Below are 23151 nucleotides of genomic sequence, written 5' to 3' on the forward strand. Positions count from 1 at the left end.
GGTAGGAAATTAAAAGTGATTTCAAGCCAGAAATTGCACAAGAAACTAACATACTTACACAATATCTTTGCACATTCAATATGATTGTTCCTTCTAGCTAGATCAGCAGGAGTGTCATTTGCTAAGGTTCTCGGTCTGAGAGGTGCATTAAGGGAAAGCAAGACTTGAACCACTTCCTTGTGACCACGGCTTGCTGCTTCATGGAGAGGAACCCAGCCTACATTCATCAGTCAGAATTAGTAGAATGAAGCAGAATAAAAATTTTAAAATTTAATTACATAAACGTATTATTCACCCACATACCTGTTTCCGTATTTCGAACCTGTACATTTGCATAACCAATCTGTACAAGGATCCGAACAGTATTTGGGAGGTTGCTCTGACATGCATACTGAAAAGATAGTTACATATTCTCAGAACCACACTAATTCTCACACAAGTAATGTTATATGAACTTTACAATTTAAGTAAAATACAAACATCTGAATACCACTTAACCGAAAACTGTATATTTAAAAGTATCAGCATAAGAAAAATGTACAAAAAACACATGTATTTTATTATAATTTTCAGCTGTATTACTCCTGTAATTCTATTGTCTAACTGACACCAAAGTATCTGTTAAACAGGAATAAGTGAGTTCAACACATCAAAACATACTGGTTACTCAACAGAAAGATACCCTCTTAATTACAACTATTGTTCCTCCGAGTTTGTCATAGAGGTACTAAACCACGTATTTTATGCTACAATGCCAGAAGAGAGAAAAATCTTTTTGGCATACACACTTCGCACTTCAACAGCAATAGTGTCTTGTATTTCACTCTGAACAGTACAGAGACTGTGTGTGTGTGGAGATGCACAGGGAACCGAAATGTGTGGTCAATAATGAACATTTAATACCTAAAGAAACATTTTAGAGAAAAAGTAAATGTCATAGATTTGGAAAGTTTCCTGAATGGCTTTGTTCATCATATTGTATTGGAATTTCACAACTGAGCTGACTAACCCTCGAAGTTAAAGGTAGCACATGTTTTAACCAATAAGAATGCTTTCACTGGGGAGTGTAAGAATTCTGAAATCTTTGGGATTCAGGTACAGAAAATGCTATGATAGAAGATGCATTCTGATGGAGAGATCCAATATTGTAGCAGCTAGGCAAACTTTTCAAAGAAATATGCACAACAGCACAAAAGAAAATCATCATCATCCTATTATTTATCTGGACGACTCTTGGCTCAATCAAAATCATGCCAGGAAACAGAGCTGTTAGAATTCCCAGGACAATGGTGGTTTGAAACAGCCAATGGCAAGGGAAACAAAACTTACTGTCTGTCCAGCAGAATCATCTGAATACGGCTTTATCAAAAGTGGAAACCAATATTTACATCAAGCAAAGAGAGCATTTATCAGGGATAAAAAGTGATGTGTATAAACATTAATTTTTGGATTTATGACATAGTTTAGAAGAGAGTAGTGTGAGTGCTGTCAATAATGCTAATTATCATTAAAAAAAGAGAAAATTGCTAATTCAAATACAAAAGAAGAAGAAATTGCATTATGGCTAGAAGAGAAAGCTATTTAAGTTTTGAGCTGCTACACAAAAATGGAGATGCTCTGGCACCACAAGCAACTTCACAATTAATATAAACATCTACTTGATTACTCAGCAATTCACAATTAATTGCCTAGCAGAGGGTTCATCAAACCACCATCAAAGATATTTCTCTACCTCTGCACTACTGAAAAGTGTGTGGAAAGAACAAGCACATAAATCTCTGTGTGTGCGCTCTGATTTCTCTTATTTTACCATGATCATCATTTCACCCTATGTATATTTTCGCAACCAGAGGAGAAAGTTGGTGACTGAAATTTCATGACAAGATCCTGCTGCAATGAAAAATGCCTTTGTTTTAACGACTGCCACCCCAATTCACGTCTCATGCCCATGGTAGTCTCTCCCCTATTTCATGATAATACAAAACAAGCTGCCTTCTTTGAAATTTTTTGATGTCCTCTATCAGTCCCATCTGACACAGATACCACACCACAAAGCAGTACTCCAGAAAATGGTGGACAAGTGAAGTGTCAGCAGTCTCTTTAGTAGGCTTGTTGCACTTTCTAAGTGTTCTGTCAATATATCGCAGTCTTTGGTTTGCTTTCCACACAACATTATCTACGTGATCATTCCAATTTAAGTACTCGTAATTGTAATCTCTGTGTATTTAGTTGAATTTACAGCCTTTAGATTTGTGTTATTTATCGTATAACCAAAATTTAGTAGATTTCTTTTAGTACTCATCTGGATGACTTGACAGTTTTTATTATGTAGCCAATTTCAATTTTTCACACCACCATACAGATATCTTGTCTAAATCATTTCATAGTTTCTTTTGATCATCAGGTGACTTTACAAGATGGTAAATGACAGCATCATCTGCAAATAATCTAAGAGGGCTGCTCAGATTGTCTCCTATGTTGTTTATGTAGATCAGGAACAGCAGAGGGCCTACAACACACCCTTGGGAAATGCCAGATATTACTTTTGTTTTACTCAATGACTTTCCATCAATTACTATAAGCTGTGACCTTTCTTACACAAACTCACGAGTCCAGCTGCACAACTGGGGCGATACTTCATAGGTGCGCAATTTGATTAGAAGATGCTTGTGAGGAACAGTGCCAAAAGCATTCTAGAAATCAAAAAATACGAAATCAATCTGACATCCCCTATTGACAGCACTCACTACTACAAGAGAATAAAGAACTAGTCGTATTTTAGAAAAACAATATTTTCTGAATCCGTGTTGCCAATAAATTATTTTCTTCAATGTAATTCATAATGTTTGAACACAGTATATGTTCCAAAATCCTATTGCAAATCAACGTTAATGATATGGGTCAAAATTCAACAGATTACTCCTATTTCCTTTCTTGGTTATTGGCACAACTTGTGCAACTTTCTTGGCTTTAGGTATAGATCTTTTGACAACAAGGTGGTTGTATATGACAGCTACGTATGGAGCTATTGTACCAGCATATTCTGAAAGAAACCTAACTGGTATACAATCTAGCCTGGAGCCCTTACCTTCATTAAGTGATTTAAGCTGCTTTGCCACACTGAGAATATCTACTTCAAAGTTACTCACATTGGCAATTGTTCTAGATTTGAATTATGAAATATTTACTTAGTCTTCTTTGATAAGGAGTTTCACAAGTGCTTTGGTGGCAGTGTCATCAGTGATACCACTGTTATTGTACAGTGAAGGTACTGATTGCGTCTTGCCACCAGTGTACTTTACGTATGAACAGAATTTCTGGGTTTTCTGCCACATTTCAAGCCAGAGTATTGTTGTGGACACTATTAAAGCATCTCACATTGAAGTTCACGCTCAATTTCAAATTTCTGTAAAATTTCGCCAATCTTGGGAATTGTGCATTCTTTTAAATTTGGAACGCCTTTTTTTATTCTGCAACAGAGTTCTGAACCATTTTGTGTACCATAGGGGATCAGTACTATCACTAATTAACTTATTTGGTACATCTCCCTCAATTGCCACAAAAATATTTTTTTGAATTCAAACCACATCTGTCCTACACGTACATAGTCAGATTCGAAGGAGTGGAGACTGTCTTTGAGAAAAGCCGTCAAGTAAGTGTTTATCTGCTTTTTTAAATAGATGTACTTTGTGTTTCTTTTTGGTGGGTTTGAATGCTATGGTATTCATTCTTGCGACAACAGCCTTGCATGATGCTACATATTTGCTTAGGATTATTTGCTGCTAAGAGGTCAAGTATATTTTTGCAACCATTTACACATTAAGTGAACTCGTGAAAGAATGTTTCAAAGTAATTTTCTGAGAAAGCATTCTGTACAATTTTGGATGTTATAGGATAGGTATTTTTTTGCAACATATCAAGGGCAGACTGAAGTCATGACCAACTATGATTGTACAAGTGGGGTATCTATTTGAAATAAACTTTAAAGCTCAGCACGAAATATGGGCCACAAGGTAGTGAGGCTGCCCCTTATCAGTGCCAGTATAACTGAATAATAAATGTATGGACACAAGTGAGAGGAAATGTCACATCCAGAGACTGCATATTCGGAATTAAAGATATGTGGAAACAATGATTACCAAAGTACAAAGGACAACTAAAGCAAGCAAAAAGATATGTTCAGTAAACTAGATAAAAAGTCAGTAATGTCATATATCAATGAGGAACTTGAAGTTTTGGTTCACGTTTAAAAGACTAGCTGACCATGTCTTAGATTGATTTGTACCCAGTAGAACATTTCATAATGGGAGAGAACCTCCATTGTATACAGTCACTGTAAAGTAACTTCTAAGGAAACAGAGATTACTGCATAATAGGTGTAAAATAAAGTATAGAGCTATAGATAGAGTGATACTGAATTAAAGCCCTTTGGCTATCAATAGAGCAATGCACGATGCCTTCAATGACTACCATGGCAGAATATTGTCAAGTGATCTTTCAAAGAATCCAAAGAAATTCTGATCATGTGTTTGGGCTGCTGGTGGCACTAAAGTTATTGTCCAATCCCTAGTGAATGAGACAGGAACTGAAATTTAGTGTAGCAAAGCAAAAGCTGAAATGGTTAATTCTGTTTTCAAATGCCCCTTTACAAAGGAAAACCCATGAGAATTTCCCCAATTTAATTCTCATACCACTGAAAAGATGAATGAAGTAAGTATTAGTGTCAGTGGTGTTGAGAAACAGCTGAAATTGTTAAAATTGGACAAAGCTCAAGGACCCACTGGAATCCCTGTCAGATTCTACACTGAATTTGCAGCGGAGTTAGCCTGTCTTTTAACTATAATGTATTGTAAATCCCTTAAAAAAACTCTTTGGAAAAAGACAGGGGTAATATACGTCTACAAGAAGGGCAGTAGAAATGATCCACAAAACTATCATCCAATATCCTTGACACTGATTTGTTACAGAATCTTCGAACATATTCTGAGCTCAAATATAATGAAGCATCTTGAACTGAATGACCTCCTCCCAGACAGGCAGCATGGTTTTCGAAAATATTGATCCTGTGAAACCCAGCTTGCACTTATCTCACATGTTACACTCTCAAAGCTTCGGATCAAGGCAATCAGGTAGATGCTGTATTTCTTTATTTCCAAAAATCATTTGACTCAGTACCACACCTATGCTTATTAACAAAAGTATGATCATATGGGGTATCAAGTGAAATTTGTGACTGGATTAAGGACCTTTTGGTAGGGAGGATGCAGCATGTTATTTTGGATGGAGAGTCATCGTCAAATGTAGAAGTAACTTTGGGTGTGCCCCAGGGACATGTGTTGGGACTCTTGCTGTTCATGTCATATATTCATGACCTTAAGACAATATTAATAGAAAAATCAGGCTTTCTGCAGGTGATGCAGTTATCTATAACGGAGTAATATCTGAAAGAAGCTGCATAAATATTCAGTCAGATCTTGATAAGATTTCAAAGTGGTGCAAAGACTGTCAACTGACTTTAAATGTTCAGAAATGATAAATCCTGCACTTCACAAAACAAAAGAGACTATAATATCAATGAATCACTGCTGGAATTGGCCAACTCATAGCTGGGTGTAACACTTTGTAGGAACGAAATGATCACACAGGTTCAGTCGTGGGTAAAGCAGGTGGTAGACTTAAGTTTATATGTAGAATACTGGGGAAGTGTGATAAATCTACAAAGGAGATTGCTTACAAATGACTTGTGCGGCCGTTTCTAGAATATTGCTTAAGTGTTTGGGACCCATACCAAGTAGGACTAACAGGGGATATTGAACATATACAGAAAAGGGCAGCAAGAATGGTCACATATTTGTTTAATGTGTGAGAGAGAGCCACAGAGATACTGAAGAAACTGAGCTGGATAACTCTTGAAGATAGATGTAAACCATCCCGAGAAAGTCTATTAATAAAGTTAACTGGTTTTAAATGATAGGAATACACTACAACCTCCCGTGTATTGCTCACATAGGGAGATTAGAACACTTACTGCATGCACAGAGGCATTCAAACAATCATTCTTCCTGATCTCTGTACATTAATGGAACAGGAAGAAACCCTAGTAACTGGTACAATGTGATGTACCCTCTACCATGCACCTCACAGTGGCTTGCACATGTAGATGTAGATGTGGAGAATTCATATGCACATAAAAAAATTCATATGAACATTAAAAATTTGCAGGAAAATGACTTTATAAAGGTCTAAGAAATTTTCATTCACAGCATTCTTATTCATTCAAATGACTACTCTGATAATGAAGTTATGAAACAGTTGTTCTGAACAGGGCAATCAAATAACAACTTGCATTAGAAAATATGTTTCTTATCCTTTCCCTGTCCAAACTGTAAACGTTGTTGCCTTTCTCCCTTACCGTTCCTCATCTTATCTTCCCTCTCTCTTCCCAAAAATTATCAATATGAGGCAAAACTGTCACTGGGAGTACAATGCCTATGCTGGCTTGTTTGTCCATGTTACTTGGACAGAAGACCCATGATTTCTGCTTTGCACTGAGATTAAAACTAAAATGCAAAACAAAAAATTCTTATATGTTCACATAACTAAATTTAACAGATAAGCAATAATAGTGTATTTTCCAATAATATACCTTATAAATCACACAAAACTCCATTAATATGGGAAGGTGAATTGATGTTAAGGCTAGGCCCAAATTTGAAGGTTTTAATCTTGAACAACCTAAAAAGGACTGTATCATACTCAAAAGCTTAAAAGGTGCTCAACAGAATTTTCACAGGAAATGTAGAAACTACAGAGGACTTTTTCACGAAAAAAAAAAGGTTTTTAAATAGGTTTTCTGAATTAATACTAAGGAAAATCAATAATATGAATTTGCTCATTTTAGGTTAATAATTGAATTTATACACTGCACTGAAATCAAGAATGTGTATGGTAAAATGTCGTTTGTCTTTATAATATGATCATTTTTGAGTATGCTACTGCATCAGTGACACACAAATCAACTTATTTTTGTAGTTCGGAAGTAAAAAATATAGCCCACACAGACATTAACACTGTGTAAGGATTCACTGTCACCACATTGTCACTTTGAGAACATGTCCAATGCAGCTGCATTGGGACAAATTCAGCCAGCCTTTACTTAAACGTCACCCGACAAAGGACATATTAAAGGAATAAGTTGGTCACACTTGAGAATATGTATTTTTGTAATTGCAAAGTTAAGTTGCATGGAATGTTGACTCACATTGAGTAGTGGATTTTAAGTGCAATTTTGTAATGCCTAAACATTTAAGAACTGGTCTTTTCAGGCAGTGGATGGGGGAAGACTCCAATTTCACAATTGACAAGCGAGTAATTTTTTGCCAAGCCTGTCATAAACAACTAAGTGAACACAGGTTATTTTTATAATTCATTATATCTAACCATCTTCTTGCTAGTCTTCTTCCCTAAGATTTCAAATCGAAATTTAAACATTAGTTTACTGACAAGCATATGCGGTTCAATTAAAGTTGACATTTTACATTAACAAGTTCTTATTTTTTAGTTACAGCCCTCTTATTGTTCAACTGTTTTGATTTTTGGTAAGCTCTGATAAAAAAAGTCACATTTCCTTCAACACAAAGATTCTGCATCTCACATTACAAGCGTCACTAGGAAGCAGAACAAACAACAAATTCAACCATTAATTTCCTTTATGACAAATAAAGCAGTGGACAGCTTTAATCTAGAGTACTACAACAAACACTGATGACCACTATATCTGGCTTTCAGCTGACAAGACCACTGTCTGTTGTGGTAGATTCATAGCTAATGTCATAATGGGGAAATTAGATTAACACCACCTACTCCTATTTACTTCCCCATGAACAATGGACCTTGCCGTTGGTGGGGAGGCTTGCGTGCCTCAGCGATACAGATGGCCGTACCGTAGGTGAAACCACAACGGAGAGGTATCTGTTGAGAGGCCAGACAAACGTGTGGTTCCTGAAGAGGGGCAGCAGCCTTTTCAGTAGTTGCGGGGGCAACAGTCTGGATGATTGACTGATCTGGCCTCGTAACGGTAACCAAAACGGCCTTGCTGTGCTGGTACTGCGAATGGCTGAAAGCAAGGGGAAACTACGGCCGTAATTTTTACTGAGGGCATGCAGCTTTACTGTATGGATAAATGATGATGGCGTCCTCTTGGGTAAAATATTCAAGAGGTAAAATAGTCCACCATTCGGATCTTCGGGAGGGGACTACTCAAGAGGACGTCGTTATAAGGAAAAAGAAAACTGGCGTTCTACGGATCGGAGTGTGGAATGTCAGATCCCTTAACCGGGCAGGTAGATTAGAAAATTTAAAAAGGGAAATGGATAACTTAAAGTTAGATATAGTGGGAATTAGTGAAGTTCGGTGGCAGGAGGAACAAGACTTTTGGTCAGGTGAATACAGGGTTATAAACACACAATCAAATAGGAGTAATGTAGGAGTAGGTTTAATAATGAATAAAAAAATACAAACAGCATAGTGAACGCATTATTGTGGCCAAGATAGACACGAAGCCCACGCCTACTACAGTAGTTGGGTAGATCACATAACTAATGATGAAGTATTTAATAGAACTAGGGAGAAAAGGAGTATGTGGCACAACTTGACTAGAAGAAGGGATTGGTTGGTAGGACATGTTCTGAGGCATCAAGGGATCACAAATTTAGCATTGGAGGGCAGCGTGGAGGGTAAAAATCGTAGAGGGAGACCAAGAGATGAATAGATTCAGAAGGATATAGGTTGCAGTAAGTACTGGGAGATGAAGAAGCTTGCACAGGATAGGGTAGCATGGAGAGCTGCATCAAACCAGTCTCAGGACTGAAGACCACAACAACAACAACAACAACAACAACAACAACAACTCCTATTTAAAGAGTTAAGATTATACTAATCACAGTACTGTAGCCCACAATTTTAGGGATGTCTTACACTTCTTAAGGTCAGGAGAAAATAGGGTGAGAAATTTTTGCTGCTGCTTCCTGTTAAAAGCAGGGGCAACACTGACATAACTCTATCCCAGTATGATCCACTGTATCTGCCTTGCCCATAGTCTACACCAACTAACAGAGGAAGCCAGAAATAATTTTCCTGAGTTTAACAGTATCACTTCCTCTGTTATGAAACTATTTCTCAAAGCTACTACCAGCATTCAGTACTTTAAGAAAGTAGCTCCAAACATTCCCCTCCCACCTGACACCATACTTATGCACAGGTGAACCTGGCTCTGAGCAGCTTTATATTGTGCTGAACACCACCAAAATGACAAAGAGATAGCAGATATATTCAACTCTAGTTAGTCAGCTTTCACTGCTGAAGCCAAGACAGCCTTTAAGAATAACAAGAGTGTTGCATCCTCGGTGTATTTAAGAGCTCACTTCCAAAATCTACCTTCTGCAATTCAACAACTACAGTCCGCATCTCTACCACTGAAAGTTGATGTAGACATTGTCTCTGAGGTGCTGATCTATCTGGAGGAAATATCTGGTTCAGTGGGTACAACATGCATCACTAAATTAAGTAATGTTCTTTTGAAGGATCCTGGATATGAAGATAAGAAGTGTCCACTATTATTCAGTGGGAGAAGTTCAAAGGTGGACTGTACTGGAGACCACAAGTAATTACGACAATGAAACACACACTATTGACCTCTTGTGCCGCAGAGAGATATTTCTCAGTCTACATAAATGTACTGAGAGATAATAGAAAATTTCACTTTACAAAGCTTAAATATGTAGTTAATTGTGTATTGCAATGTCAAAATGCAAAGTAAAATTTCTTTTTGATTGTAGTGTTAGATCGCAGATTGTGGTCATACTTAGGTAAACTTGTCAGGTGTGTGCTTCTTCTGTCAGTGACACATGGAAAGTATTCTTCAGTAAAAGACTATTCATTAAAATATTATAAAAAGAAAAAGTAACTGTAACACAAGTAAAAATCTCAACTGTTTATCTATTTTTTTGAGCGCAGATATAAGGAATAGTTAACTTCTCATTTTCCCAAAGAACTAGAATAACTGTGTCAAAATTATAATGAAGATGTCTCTGTTAATTTTAGCACTCATTATATAGTTCATTTAAATCTAAAAATGTGCTACTCCAAGTAAATAATCGGCAAAAATCTATTTGACAATAACTCAAAATTCCAGACCCTTGTCATACTGTTATTTCACTTCAGTAATTTTGTAAACATTTTCTTGACATGATTTCACAATCATAAAAAAGTTGTCTGGAAGAAGTCATTTCCATTTCCGGCTATAAAACCTGTATTGCTATGTGCTATCTAATGATTTCAGTTATCGTGTGGTTTTCAACCGAGTTCCTTGTAATACATCATTTATACATGCACCAGGCATAGCTCGACACACATGGTCCTTTGGACTGGAGACTTCAGATTTCTGATGAATGAGGTATGTGGTGAGAACACAAGTGGGGGAAACATGCAGAATATGTTGATAGAGTACCTTCTATACTTGCCCTTCCAACCACCAGTTCTGCAGTACCATAGTATAATAATGTGACGTGTGTAGACTGTTGTTGTTGTTGTGGTCTTCAGTCCTGAGACTGGTTTGATGCAGCTCTCCATGCTACTCTATCATGTGCAAGCTTCTTCATCTCCCAGTACCTATTGCAACCTACATCCTTCTGAATCTGCTTAGTGTATTCATCTCTTGGTCTCCCTCTACGATTTTTACCCTCCACGCTGCCCTCCAATGCTAAATTTGTGATCCCTTGATGCCTCAAAACATGTCCTACCAACCGATCCCTTCTTCTAGTCGAGTTGTGCAACAAACTTCTCTTCTCCCCAATCCTATTCAGTAGCTCCTCATTAGTTACGTGATCTACCCACCTTATCTTCAGCATTCTTCAGTAGCACCACATTTCGAAAGCTTCTATTCTCTTCTTGACAAACTAGTTATTGACCATGTTTCACTTCCATACATGGCTACACTCCATACAAATACTTTCAGAAACAACTTCCTGACACTTAAATCTATACTCGATGTTAACAAATTTCTCTTCTTCAGAAACGATTTCCTTGCCATTGCCAGTCTACATTTTATATCCTCTCTACTTCGACCATCATCAGTTATTTTACTCCCTAAATAGCAAAACTCCTTTACTACTTTAAGTGTCTCATTTCCTAATCTAATTCCCTCAGCATCACCCGATTTAATTTGACTGCATTCCATTATCCTTGTTTTGCTTTTGTTGATGTTCATCTTATATCCTCCTTTCAAGACACTGTCCATTCCGTTCAACTGCTCTTCCAAGTCCTTTGCTGTCTCTCATAGAATTACAATGTCATCGGCAAACCTCAAAGTTTTTACTTCTTCTCCATGAATTTTAATACCTACTCCGAATTTTTCTTTTGTTTCCTTTACTGCTTGCTCAATATACAGATTGAATAACATCGGGGAGAGGCTACAACCCTGTCTCACTCCCTTCCCAACCACTGCTTCCCTTTCATGCCCTTCGGCTCTTATAACTGCCATCTGGTTTCTGTACAAATTGTAAATAGCCTTCCGCTCCCTGTATTTTACCCCTGCCACCTTCAGAATTTGAAATAGAGTATTCCAGTTAACATTGTCAAAAGCTTTCTCTAAATCTACAAATGCTAGAAACGTAGGTTTGCCTTTTCTTAATCTTTATTCTAAGATAAGTCGTAGGGTCAGTATTGCCTCACGTGTCCCAACATTTCTACGGAATCCAAACTGATCTTCCCCGAGGTCTGCTTCTACCAGTTTTTCCATTCGTCTGTAAAGAATTCGCGTTAGTATTTTGCAACTGTGACTTATTAAACTGATAGTTCGGTAATTTTCACATCTGTCAACACCTGCTTTCTTTGGGATTGGAATTATTATATTCTTGTTGAAGTCTGAGGGTATTTCGTCTGTCTCATACATCTTGCTCACCAGATGGTACAGTTTTGTCATGACTGGCTCTCCCAAGGCCATCAGTAGTTCCAATGGAATGTTGTCTACTCCGGGGGCCTTGTTTCGACTCAGGTCTTTCAGTGCTCTGTCAAACTCTTCACGCAGTATCTTATCTCCCATTTCGTCTTCATCTACATTCTCTTCCATTTCCATAATATTGTCCTCAAGTACATCGCCCTTGTATAAACCCTGTATATACTCCTTCCACCTTTCTGCCTTCCCTTCTTTGCTTAGAACTGGGTTGCCATCTGGGCTCTTGATATTCATACAAGTGGTTCTCTTCTCTCCAAAGGTCTCTTTAATTTTCCTGTAGGCAGTATCTATCTTACCCCTAGTGATATACGCCTCTACATCCTTAACATTTGTTCTCTAGCCATCCCTGCTTATCCACTTTGCACTTCGTGTTGATCTCATTTTTGAGACGTTTGTATTCCCTTTTGCTTGCTTCATTTACTGCATTTTTATATTTTCTCCTTTCATCAATTAAAGTCAATATATCTTCCGTTACCGAAGGACTTCTACTAGCCCTCATCTTTTTACCTACTTGATCCTCTGTTGCCTTCACTATTTCATCCCTCAAAGCTACCCATTCTTCTTCTACTGTATTTCTTTCCCCCATTCCTGTGAATTGTTCCCTTATGGTCTCCCTAAAACTCTGTGCAACCTCTGGTTTTGTCAGTTTATCCAGGTCCCTCCTTAAATTCCCACCTTTTTGCAGTTTCTTCAGTTTCAATCTACAGTTCATAACCAATAGATTGTGGTCACAGTCCACATCTGCCCTTGGAAATGTTGTACAATTTAAAACCTGGTTCCTAAATCTCTGTCTTACCATTATATAATCTATCTGATACCTTTTAGTATCTCCAGGATTCTTCCAGGTATACAACCTTCTTTTATGATTCTTGAACCAAGTGTTAGCTATGATTAAGTTATGCTCTGTGCAAAATTCTACAAGGCGGCTTCCTCTTTCATTTCTTCCCCCCAATCCATATTCACCTACTATGTTTCTTTCTCTCTCTTTTCCTACTGACGAATTCCAGTCACCCATGACTATTAAATTTTCATCTCCCTTCACTACCTGAATAATTTCTTTTATCTCGTCATACATTTCATCAATTTCTTCATCATCTGCAGAGCTAGTTGGCATATAAACTTGTACTACTGTAGTAGGCATGGGCTTTGTGTCTATCTTGGCCACAATAATGCGTTCACTATGCTGTTTGTAGTAGCTAACCTGCACTCCTATTTTTTTATTCATTATTAAACATACTCCTGCATTACCCCTATTTGATTTTGTATTTATAACCCTGTAATCACCTGGCCAAAAGTCTTGTTCCTCCTGCCACTGAACTTCACTAATTCCCACTATATCTAACTTTAACTTATCCATTTCCCTTTTCAGATTTTCTAATCTACCTGCCCGATTAAGGGATCTGACATTCCACGTTCCGATCCGTAGAACGCCAGTTTTCTTTCTCCTGATAACGACGTCCTCTTGAGTAGTCCCCGCCCGAAGATCCGAATGGGGGACTATTTTACCTCCGGAATATTTTACCCAAGAGGACGCTATCATCATTTAATCATACAGTAAAGCTGCATGTCCTCGGGAAAAATTACGGCTGTAGTTTCCCCTTGCTTTCAGCTGTTCGCAGTACCAGCACACCAAGGCCGTTTTGGTTAATGTTACAAGGCCAGATCAGTCAATCATCCAGACTGTTGCCCCTGCAAAAAATTTAATAGTCACATCAATTAGACTCCCAAATACAACTCACTCAACAACACGGACAATAGAGTATTTATCACGCTACTCAAAACACAGTTCTCCAAGCCAACGGAGCCCCCCGGTTATGTCATCAATCTCTTCAACACACACTACAGAATTTCCCTGCTAAACAGCTACCATGGCGGACAACACACTCAAAAAATGACTTAATTTGGTATATGTTGCAAGTGTCAGCTCCAATTGCATCCCAAATTACCTAGTTCCTTTGCTGAGTGCATTTTGTACATTCCTCTTTTGATTCACGAAGCCCTCAAATGGCCGACTGACTATAGTTGCACAAGTATTGCGAACATAAATATTTTGTTTTAAAAATATAGTGTGGTGTAGAGACTGATAATTCAAGTGGCATACATAAAAAGACATGTGCAGTACTTTTGTCTTTTTTTTTTCATGAAACAGTCATGGGGGAAAAAAAACCTTGGAAGATGGTAAAAGCTCAACAAACAAAAATTCTACAAAAAAGTAAAGAAGTAAGTGAAAGCAGAAATAAAGCAAAATCCCCAAAGTGCCATAATATGTTTCACTCAGTGCTGTTTTTCTGGGGGAACGCTGGGAGATCCGTACCCCTAAACTTTTTTGTCGATAAAGTAATTTTTTTTACGATGTTGAGAACTTCGAAGTGTGCCAGAAATTTATTTCAAGGACGTAAATTTTTATTTCATTTTTTCGTGCTGGTAATTGCAATACAAACAACACCAGTGCAATTTTTGGTGGGAAAATCGATGTCATTAACTGTTTCAAGCATTTCAAAGCTGCGGCGATGGTAGTACTAAACAGATATGTGTATGCTCAAATCGCATGCTTCATTTGAGGTGATGTAAACTGAAGTGTTCTGTACCACTTTCTCTTTTATGTTTCTGTGTTTCTCGGTATCGCCTGCTTCATTTGAGCTGTAAAGTCAACTGAAGAGTCAAGATACCATTTTTTTTTTTTTTATAGTTCGACATATTGATGACGTCATGGCTAAATGCAGACAGGTGGTATCCCATGCTTCAGTTATAACTGATTTCGCTGCATTATATCCCATGTCGGAGTACCCTCAAACTTTTTTTTTTAGAAAAAAAGCACTGGTTTCACTAAGGAGATTAAAAATAATTTGTGGATTACAAATACAAACAAGCCCATTCTTATTACAGCTTTCAAACATTTATTCATTTAATATAGAAACCACAATGTGGAATTCTGCAAAAAGTTGTGCTCGGCACAAGAGGACATGTCACCGGATGGCAATTGGTAATTCACCAGTTTCAACACAGGGACTGTGTATGACTCTGTAGACAAAATTACCTCCCACAGTGAAGCATGTCATTTATATTTAGGGACAGTCAATGAAAACCAGACAGATGGAAGGAAGGAAGTGAACTGTTTATTACTTCAAAAGTAACTGCCATAAGTCTTAATACATTTATCCCACTGTGAGACAAATTGGTCGAAGCCTCCACGGAAAAATGTCTGGAGTTGCATACAGAACCACACTTGCATCCAAAAATAAGCAAACCACATGGAGAGAGATCAAGATTGTAAGAGGGATGTGTAAGGGCTACCCAGCAAAATTTCTCCAGTGTACTTGAAACAACCTTGGCAACAACCATGCTGCAGAAGTTTCACTGGAAAGCTCTTACACATCCTCCATACAGTCCCAATATCTCCCCAAGTGATTTCCATATTTTGGAGTCCTGAAGAAAGACATTCGTAGCCTGGCAACTTGCTTCAGACAAAGAGGTGCATGCTTTGGTACAACCATGGTTCAGTAGGCAACAGCAAACATGAAGACATTAACTGTCTTGTCTCAGTGAGATCAACGTAGTAAGAGTTGTGGTGATTACTTTTGAAATAATATTCAGTTTACTTTCTTTTTTCCTTCTGTCTCATTGTCATCTGACTGCCCTTACACAATGGCCTACCTGAACTATATGTTTATAATCAAGCAAGGCTCACATGAAAATTTTGCAGAACTGGAGTAAATACAAACTGTGTACTCCACATAGCTTAGGTGTGACATATTTAAAAATATCTAGTGTAAAAGTCCTAAAATCTCAATTAATTACAGCTTAAAACAGTACAGTTCATATATCATGTACATTACAAAGGTACAAAACAACATTTAAAATTCACAATTACAGTTTTTCAAAATAATAATTACAGCATTGCATACCTGCTCTCCCAATACTTTTAGCATTAGAGATTCATCTCTACTGACATTAACATCAACTGAATGTTAAACTGCAATCTTCCTTCCTTAATACACATTAATACATATGCACATACAAAATTTTTTGGTGCACATGATAGTCATCAGCCAATGGAAAAAATTCACCAAAATAATTCCAATGTCTTAGAAGAATTATGTCATATAACTAGTTTGAATCTGAGATTTAATTAATGGGGAAAACACATGTCTAAAGTACGAAGAAATAATTACGACCTTAACTCGAGTGCAATATTACATTTAACTGGGGCAGGTATTTTCCTTTACGCTCTTCAGCAAACTGAATTCAATACCACTAATTCTAGTTAACAGTATACTATTGTACATCTGCCCAATTATCCACAGATCAAAGGACGGAATATGCAAATAACCTCCACTAAAACATTAGGATAGAAATGTAATCCTTACACAATATTCACATTTGTTATTGAGTATGAGTGATGGTATGCCTGACAGAATCAAATTGTTCTCTCCCATGAAATATTTGAGGGGGGTGGGGAGTAAGGAAAAAAAAGAAGGAAATTTGTCCTATTGTATAGCATTGTACTTACTACAGCACAAAGATGTAGTCAATTATTGTTGACTTACATGCAATGGAGTGTATCCAGCAGTATCCCTACAATTTATGTTAGCACCACTTTCAATGAGTTTTTTGAGAATTTCATCTTTTCCCATACGGCTCGCCAGGTGAACAGCTGTCTGTCCATCCTGATTTTTGGCTTCTAGGCTGCGATAGCCACATTTTAGAAGTTCAGATACAACTGTATAGTTCCCTAAGGAGAAGAAAATGTTACACTGTGAAATATAAAACAACAAAAACAGTGAGAATTATCCTTTGGAAAAGCAGAACCGTTACAAGAATAAAACAAGTAATAAGCTCAATGGAAGGTTGGAAAATTTTAAAATTTAACAAGCTTATAAATATTCGTCATGCTTTTTTTGCACCTGTTGACCAGACTGAATACTTCATTCTGATACTTCTGTTTCACAAATAAAAATAACATGTAGTACTGGCTTCAGAACATCATTTACATACCTTCTTTTGTGGCTCGATGAAGAAGATTCATCCTTCCATGTCGCCTTGAATCATGAGGTGGTGGATCCTTCTTACACACTTTTGTAAGCTTACACAGTAATCCATGTGAAGCTTCTTGATAATGCTCTATGAGAGTTTCAAGCCCATGGATTATGGTGTGTTCGTCTACTCAAAAACATGTATCAAATCAGCAACAAGTCTTACAAAGGTCTCATAACACAGTGAGCTAATGACATGAAACATTACTGTACTGTCAATGCAAAGATTACACTCTACTTATATATAAAATTGGGGAAATCTGTTAAATGTTTATCCATAAAATATTATCCATTACTGTCACAGTACCACTGGTTTATATCTCAGTCCTCTGAATTCACCTCTGATTTCTGTGATGGATTTCCTGCCTTCTTCCTCATAGCATTCACCTACCAGCAGTGGAATTCAAACATACTCATTACATTGAGCTTTGAGCACTTGTTCAACGGAAGAGATGTTTTTCACAGCACGAAGATGAACAAGTACTCATAGCTCTTACAGTAAGCACTTTAGAGCCCATGTTTACTAGACAACTTTTTCTTGTTTTGATCCATACTATCAACTCTCAAAATATGGAAAGCAAAGAGCTTGCAGCAGAAGCAAAGAGCTTGCAGCAGAAGAGATTTGTTTCACAGTATCGAAGTTGAAGAAGTGCTTATAGCTCCTAAGATACACATCTTAAAGCCTATGTTTTCAAGACCTCTGTGCTTCAAATGGTCATTCCTATCACATCCCTGAATACTGACCATTCCACCTGGCACACCCTATATACTGTGAAATGTAACTGTACTGTAACACTCCCTCGGGGCATGCTCGATGTTACTTTTATGGCTAAAGACTTATCTCTGCTGAGAATGACATGCTGTATTCTGTTTGCAAAAAAACTCTTCAATCCAATCACACAGTTGGTCTGATACTATGTGCACTCGTATTTTGTTCACCAGATGGCAGTGGGGAACTGTATCCAAAGCCTTCCGCAAGTCAAGGAACAAGGTATCCATCTCTGTGGCTTTCTGTCTGTTGTGGATGAACATAGAGAGCTTGGTTTCACACACTCATTGTTTACGGAACCCACGTTCTTCAGAAGTGTCATATTGTGTGAGCATCAAACGTATTCCAAAAGGATATTGAGTGATTCTCAGGCCAGATTTTCTTGACAACCATTGTGCTATGGTTTGATCTTTGACAAAGCACATTTGAGACCACTGAAGTACAGTTGCAAATGAAGCAATGTTACAAGAGTTACCTGTCACGAAAGTGAAGCCAGCTAAACTGTAGACAAGTTCATTAAAGATTGATCAGCAGGATAAAATACAGTCAGGTGCGGGGAAAGCAGTGTGGGTTTTGGTAGGTACTGATTCAATTTGTGGAACTTTGTACACGATTCAGCAACTCTAACATCGGAGAGTTGGATAATTCACATTGTTTTATGCACAAAAGCATAGTGCACACAAGTAATATAAATGGAGAATACATGGTTCCAGTTAGCATAGATAACTTTGGTAGAAGTGAAGTTAGTCTGTCAGAAGGTACAGCGATAGCCACTCTGGCAGTACTGGAAGAAGACAAAATTGAAAGATCAAGTCTGGATATAAGCTAAACGTAAACTGTCGATATAGCAGCATTAAGTGAGAAAGTAGGTCACCTGAAGGCCAGTGACCGCACAGCTGTGGAGAAAGTATTGCTAAAGTTTAGCGATTTGTTTTGTACAGATGGCTTCTTACCAGCAGTTCCGATAACTCAACACCATATACATACAGGGGATGGTATAGCGGCTTATAGGAAACCATATCACACAGTGAGGCATTTACAGTCATTAATAGAGTAGTTCACTGAACAGCAACCATCAGATGGGATCATAGAACCCATTGACAACCCCTGTAGCATGAATTTAGTTATCATTATTATGAAAGCATTAGATAAGACAAAGAAATCCAGATTTTGCTATGATTATAGGTTTCTGAAATCTGTTACAGACACTTATCCAACCCACAACACAGAGAAACCTTGGATAATTTTGGTCAGTGTTGTTAGTTTACCACAATGGATCTTAAAATTGGTTATCATCAGTTATGAGCAGCACCTGAGGTTACACCCAAGACATCATTTACAGTACCATGTGATCATATTCAGTATCAGTGCATGCTGTTTTGTTTAAAAAATGCACTGGCTACTTTTCATCATTTATTGGATGGAGTTTTAAGGGGGTTAAAGCCTAAGACGTGTATGACATATTTAGATGACATAATAATTTTCTAAAAGGATATATCACAACATATGAGATGGTTGGAGGATTGTTTTAGTAGATTGTAGGCAGCACATTTGATGCTAAGCCAGACCAAGTGCCATTTTGTTGAAACTCAGTTTGGTTAAACTGATTAGTGAAGATGGTGTGTAGACTGATTCTCAGCTTACAGAAACAATTTAAAATTTTCCAACACCATGAACAAACAAACAAACAAATACAGCATTTATCAGGTGATGTAGCTACTACTGTAAATTCGTAAAGGAATACACAAAAATAAATGAACCGGTAAACTGCTTTAAAAAAGAGTGTAAAATTTCAGTGGACACATGATTGTCAGCTAGTGTTCAAAAAATTGAAGGAGGTACTGATTTCAGACTCAGTATTAGTTTTTCCCAATTTTGAAAAAGAGTTCATGTAATGACGCAGTCAATTGTATTTTAGGCCAGATGGTTAATGGGCAGGAGCATCCTGTAGCATATGCTTTGAAGCAATTACATGAAGCAGAGTAACTAGTCAACAACAGAAAAGGAAATGTTAGTGGTCGTACATGGTATTACATATTTTCAGTGTCATCTGTAAAGTTGTAACAGATCAGATATCACTGAAATGGATGCTTGGTCTGAAAGACCCATCTGCTCTTCTAACACATTGGGCTCTCAATCTCACCAAATTCGATTACGAGATCATCCATAAACCAAGTAGGAAACACACAAACACACTAAGTTGCATAGTAGGCATGTTGAGTACAATGGGTAAGTGTGTGTTCGAATAGCAACAAGTATGAGCAGAGGATAAAGACTGTCAGGCTTTCAAGTCAGAGTCATGAGATGTGGACCACATGTCATGGTCCCAGAGTTTCTCAAAAAGAATTGATACAGATAAATGCACTGCAGAACAGTTTTGGTGGAAAAATATAAAGCTCGACAAGGAGCAGTATGTCCCATTTATGCAGACAGCAGATATTTCATATAAGAAAATCCCTTTGCAGAGGGTTATCAGATGTGTTGAAGCCATTTCAAATACTTGGGTTTGGTATATGTGCACCATTCAACAAAACACCTGTGGGGAATAGGTATGTGCTTATGATCATCAACCATTTTTTACGTTTCCTAGAAATGATAGCAACTCAGACCAACAGGCCAGTACTGTAGCACAGGCATTATTTAACAGCTGGTTGTTGAAGTTTGGAGTACCTGATACCTTAGTCATAGATCAGGGTATGACCTTTGTTTCCGAACTTATGAAAAGGCCATGCCATGTGTTTAAAAAATGCTGAGGTTCTATGTGAATGTTAAGACACAATGATTGGGGCACTTATATTCCAAATGTGGTTTGTGTGCACAACTTGAAGCTTCATACAGTAACCAGCATGTCATCATTTGAGGTGGTGTACAGGAGGAAGATGCCGTTTCTCTTTGGCATACTAAGTCCAGATAGCAAATCTGCAAGTTGGAACCAGATTGCAAATCAGTACAGAAGTTTGAGAATAGAATACAGAAAATACGAAAAAACTTGCAAAAAGCAAACACAAAGACTTCAGAATGACAGAAATAGCTGAAAAGGCACATGGGCAAACTTCTGCAATATCACAGAGAGCACTGAGTACTGGTCACTATCCCTTCACACCAAAGGGAAAGACAAAGAAATTCTTGACCAAATATCATAGACAGTATCAAGTCATAGAGATGATCTGACCAGTTAATGTAAAATTAAAATTTCCTGCCAAATCATCTATTGTTCATCTCAGTGGGGTAAAAAACCATTTAAAGGTATGGTAGATGTGGTACCACAATTATTATCTGCATGTGATCCAGTAAGCAAATATGCAATTGGCAGAAATAAAAGAACCTCCAGCAGCTAGACAGCACAATGCACATGGCATGCCTTATGCTTTAAGAGCATCTAGATTCTTTGCAGTGTTTTGTGTGTTGCTAAGTTATACTTGATCTTTGCCTTTAAGGGTTATATTTTACACTATGTTGTGTTCAGAAGGATTTCGTGTTGTTTTTTTATGTCATTGCCATGTGTATTTTTACTATTTGATGAGAAGGAAAGTTGCTACTCAGCACATAGCGGAGATGCTGAGTCGCACATAGGCAAAACAAAGAGACTCTCACAATTATAGCTTTCGGCTGTTAATGCCTTCGTCAAAAATAGAGACATACGCATACGCACATGCACACGCACACAGGCGCGCGCGTGCACCCGCACCCGCGCGCGCACCCGCACACGCGCGCGCACCCGCACACCCACCCACACGCACACCCAACCACACGCACACACACCCACACCCACACCCACACACACAAACACCCACTCGCACATGCGCACACATACATGCAAACACAACTCAACACACACGACTGCAGTCTAGGCAACTGAAACCACACTGCGAGCAGCAGCACCAGCAGGGAGTAGCGAGTGGGTGGGGGTTAAGGAGGAGGCTGGAGAAGGGAGGGGGAGGGATAGTATGGTGCGGGTGGTGGACAGAAAAGTGCTGCACGTTAGACGGAGGGCATCGGAAGAGGAGGGGAGGAAGGTAGAGGAAAAGAGAGAAAAAAAAAAAAAAAAAAGACTGGGTGTGGTGGTGGAATGACAACTGTTTAGTACTGGACTGGGAACAGGGAAGGGACTGGATGGGTGACGACAAAGACCAACGAAGGTTTAGGGCAGGAGGGTTACGGGGACATAGGATGTACTCCAGGGAAAGTACTCACCTGCGCATTTCAGAAAAGCTAGTGTTGGTGGGAAGGATCCATATGGCACAGGCTGTGAATCAGTCATTGAAATGAAGGATATTTGGTGTATTTTTCTATTAGTAATGTAAAGTTATTATCAGTTTTTTATGATATGTTTCTTGTTTTCCACTTGTCACTAATTTATCATTTCAAAAGAAGGGAGAGCATGATGGATGGTTCCTTTCCATAAGTGGTAAGCTTAGGGAGGATATCTTGGGTGACAGGGATACGTATAAGGACACAGGAGGTAATGTTGATTACAGATAATAAAAGAACTCATGTAGTTTTGTTGTTAGCGGATTTAGAGAAATGCACTAGAGGGAATATGTTTTTTGTCCAGAAAAACCGATACAGACTGATACGTGGGCACAAGGGGCAAGCATGGTCTTTGGGGAAGACAAACGAGTCAAGCCGCAAGAAGGAAATCGCACCCACACAGTCTTACTTAAAAAGAGATGTGTGGGTGCACTCGGTCGTGTTTCAATTAGGTATTTGCACATTTTACTTCTAAAATGAACTTAGACATGCACCATCCACAGGCCACTGACACATCAGTTACCAGTTGAGTGGTTAGCTGGGAAAGGTCAAGGGAACAGTTAATGGAAACAAAACTACTGAATTTAAGTAGTACTAGCTTTAGGTTAAGGACTGCATTGCAATAAAATTTTAGAAATTTCACTTTAAGAGTCATCTCATGTTAATAGTAGGTAAGGGAAAACCCATGTGGGACAGCTCATCATTAAAGCTGGGTGTTGCCCACAGCACAGTATAGACTTTTACAGTTAAGAGCAATTGTAATTAAAAGACTCATCTTGGAGGATCCAGAACGAATAATTCAAATGAGGAGAGGTGTGATGCACTCCAAAACAGTTCGGCACCCGAATTGTAAATTTTTTAAAAAGTTTTATTCCAGTCATTGCAGGCAATAGAGGCAAGCTTGGACGATATGCTAATCAAGAAGGCCACTGGCCAGCACTGTTGACAGTACATCAAACACTCTGACCAGATGGGTTTTGTGACACCGACCATGGGCAACTCAGGTAGAACAGCTAACACCGCAACAAAGTGTGACCAAGTGTGAAGTAACACCTCCTAACTCGGAGCACTTGCATACATTTGAA

The 23151-nt window shown here is 38.1% G+C and overlaps 1 protein-coding gene across 8 annotated transcripts in view; it reads right to left on the bottom strand.

Annotated features, from left to right (window-relative positions):
- Window positions 1-23151, bottom strand: part of LOC126473063 (tyrosine-protein kinase Shark) — a 153226-nt gene that overhangs the window by 80340 nt on the left and 49735 nt on the right. For all 8 annotated transcript variants that reach the window (XM_050099981.1, XM_050099980.1, XM_050099983.1 and 5 more), the window contains exons 4-7: window positions 17009-17173; window positions 16561-16745; window positions 304-391; window positions 59-217 (exon numbers count right to left, since the gene is read on the bottom strand). In XM_050099981.1, coding sequence (XP_049955938.1) covers window positions 59-217; window positions 304-391; window positions 16561-16745; window positions 17009-17173 — 597 coding nt within the window. The remainder of the gene's footprint in view (window positions 1-58; window positions 218-303; window positions 392-16560; window positions 16746-17008; window positions 17174-23151) is intronic.

Source organism: Schistocerca serialis, chromosome 1 (genome assembly GCF_023864345.2).
Source record: "Schistocerca serialis cubense isolate TAMUIC-IGC-003099 chromosome 1, iqSchSeri2.2, whole genome shotgun sequence".
NCBI lineage: Eukaryota > Metazoa > Arthropoda > Insecta > Orthoptera > Acrididae > Schistocerca > Schistocerca serialis.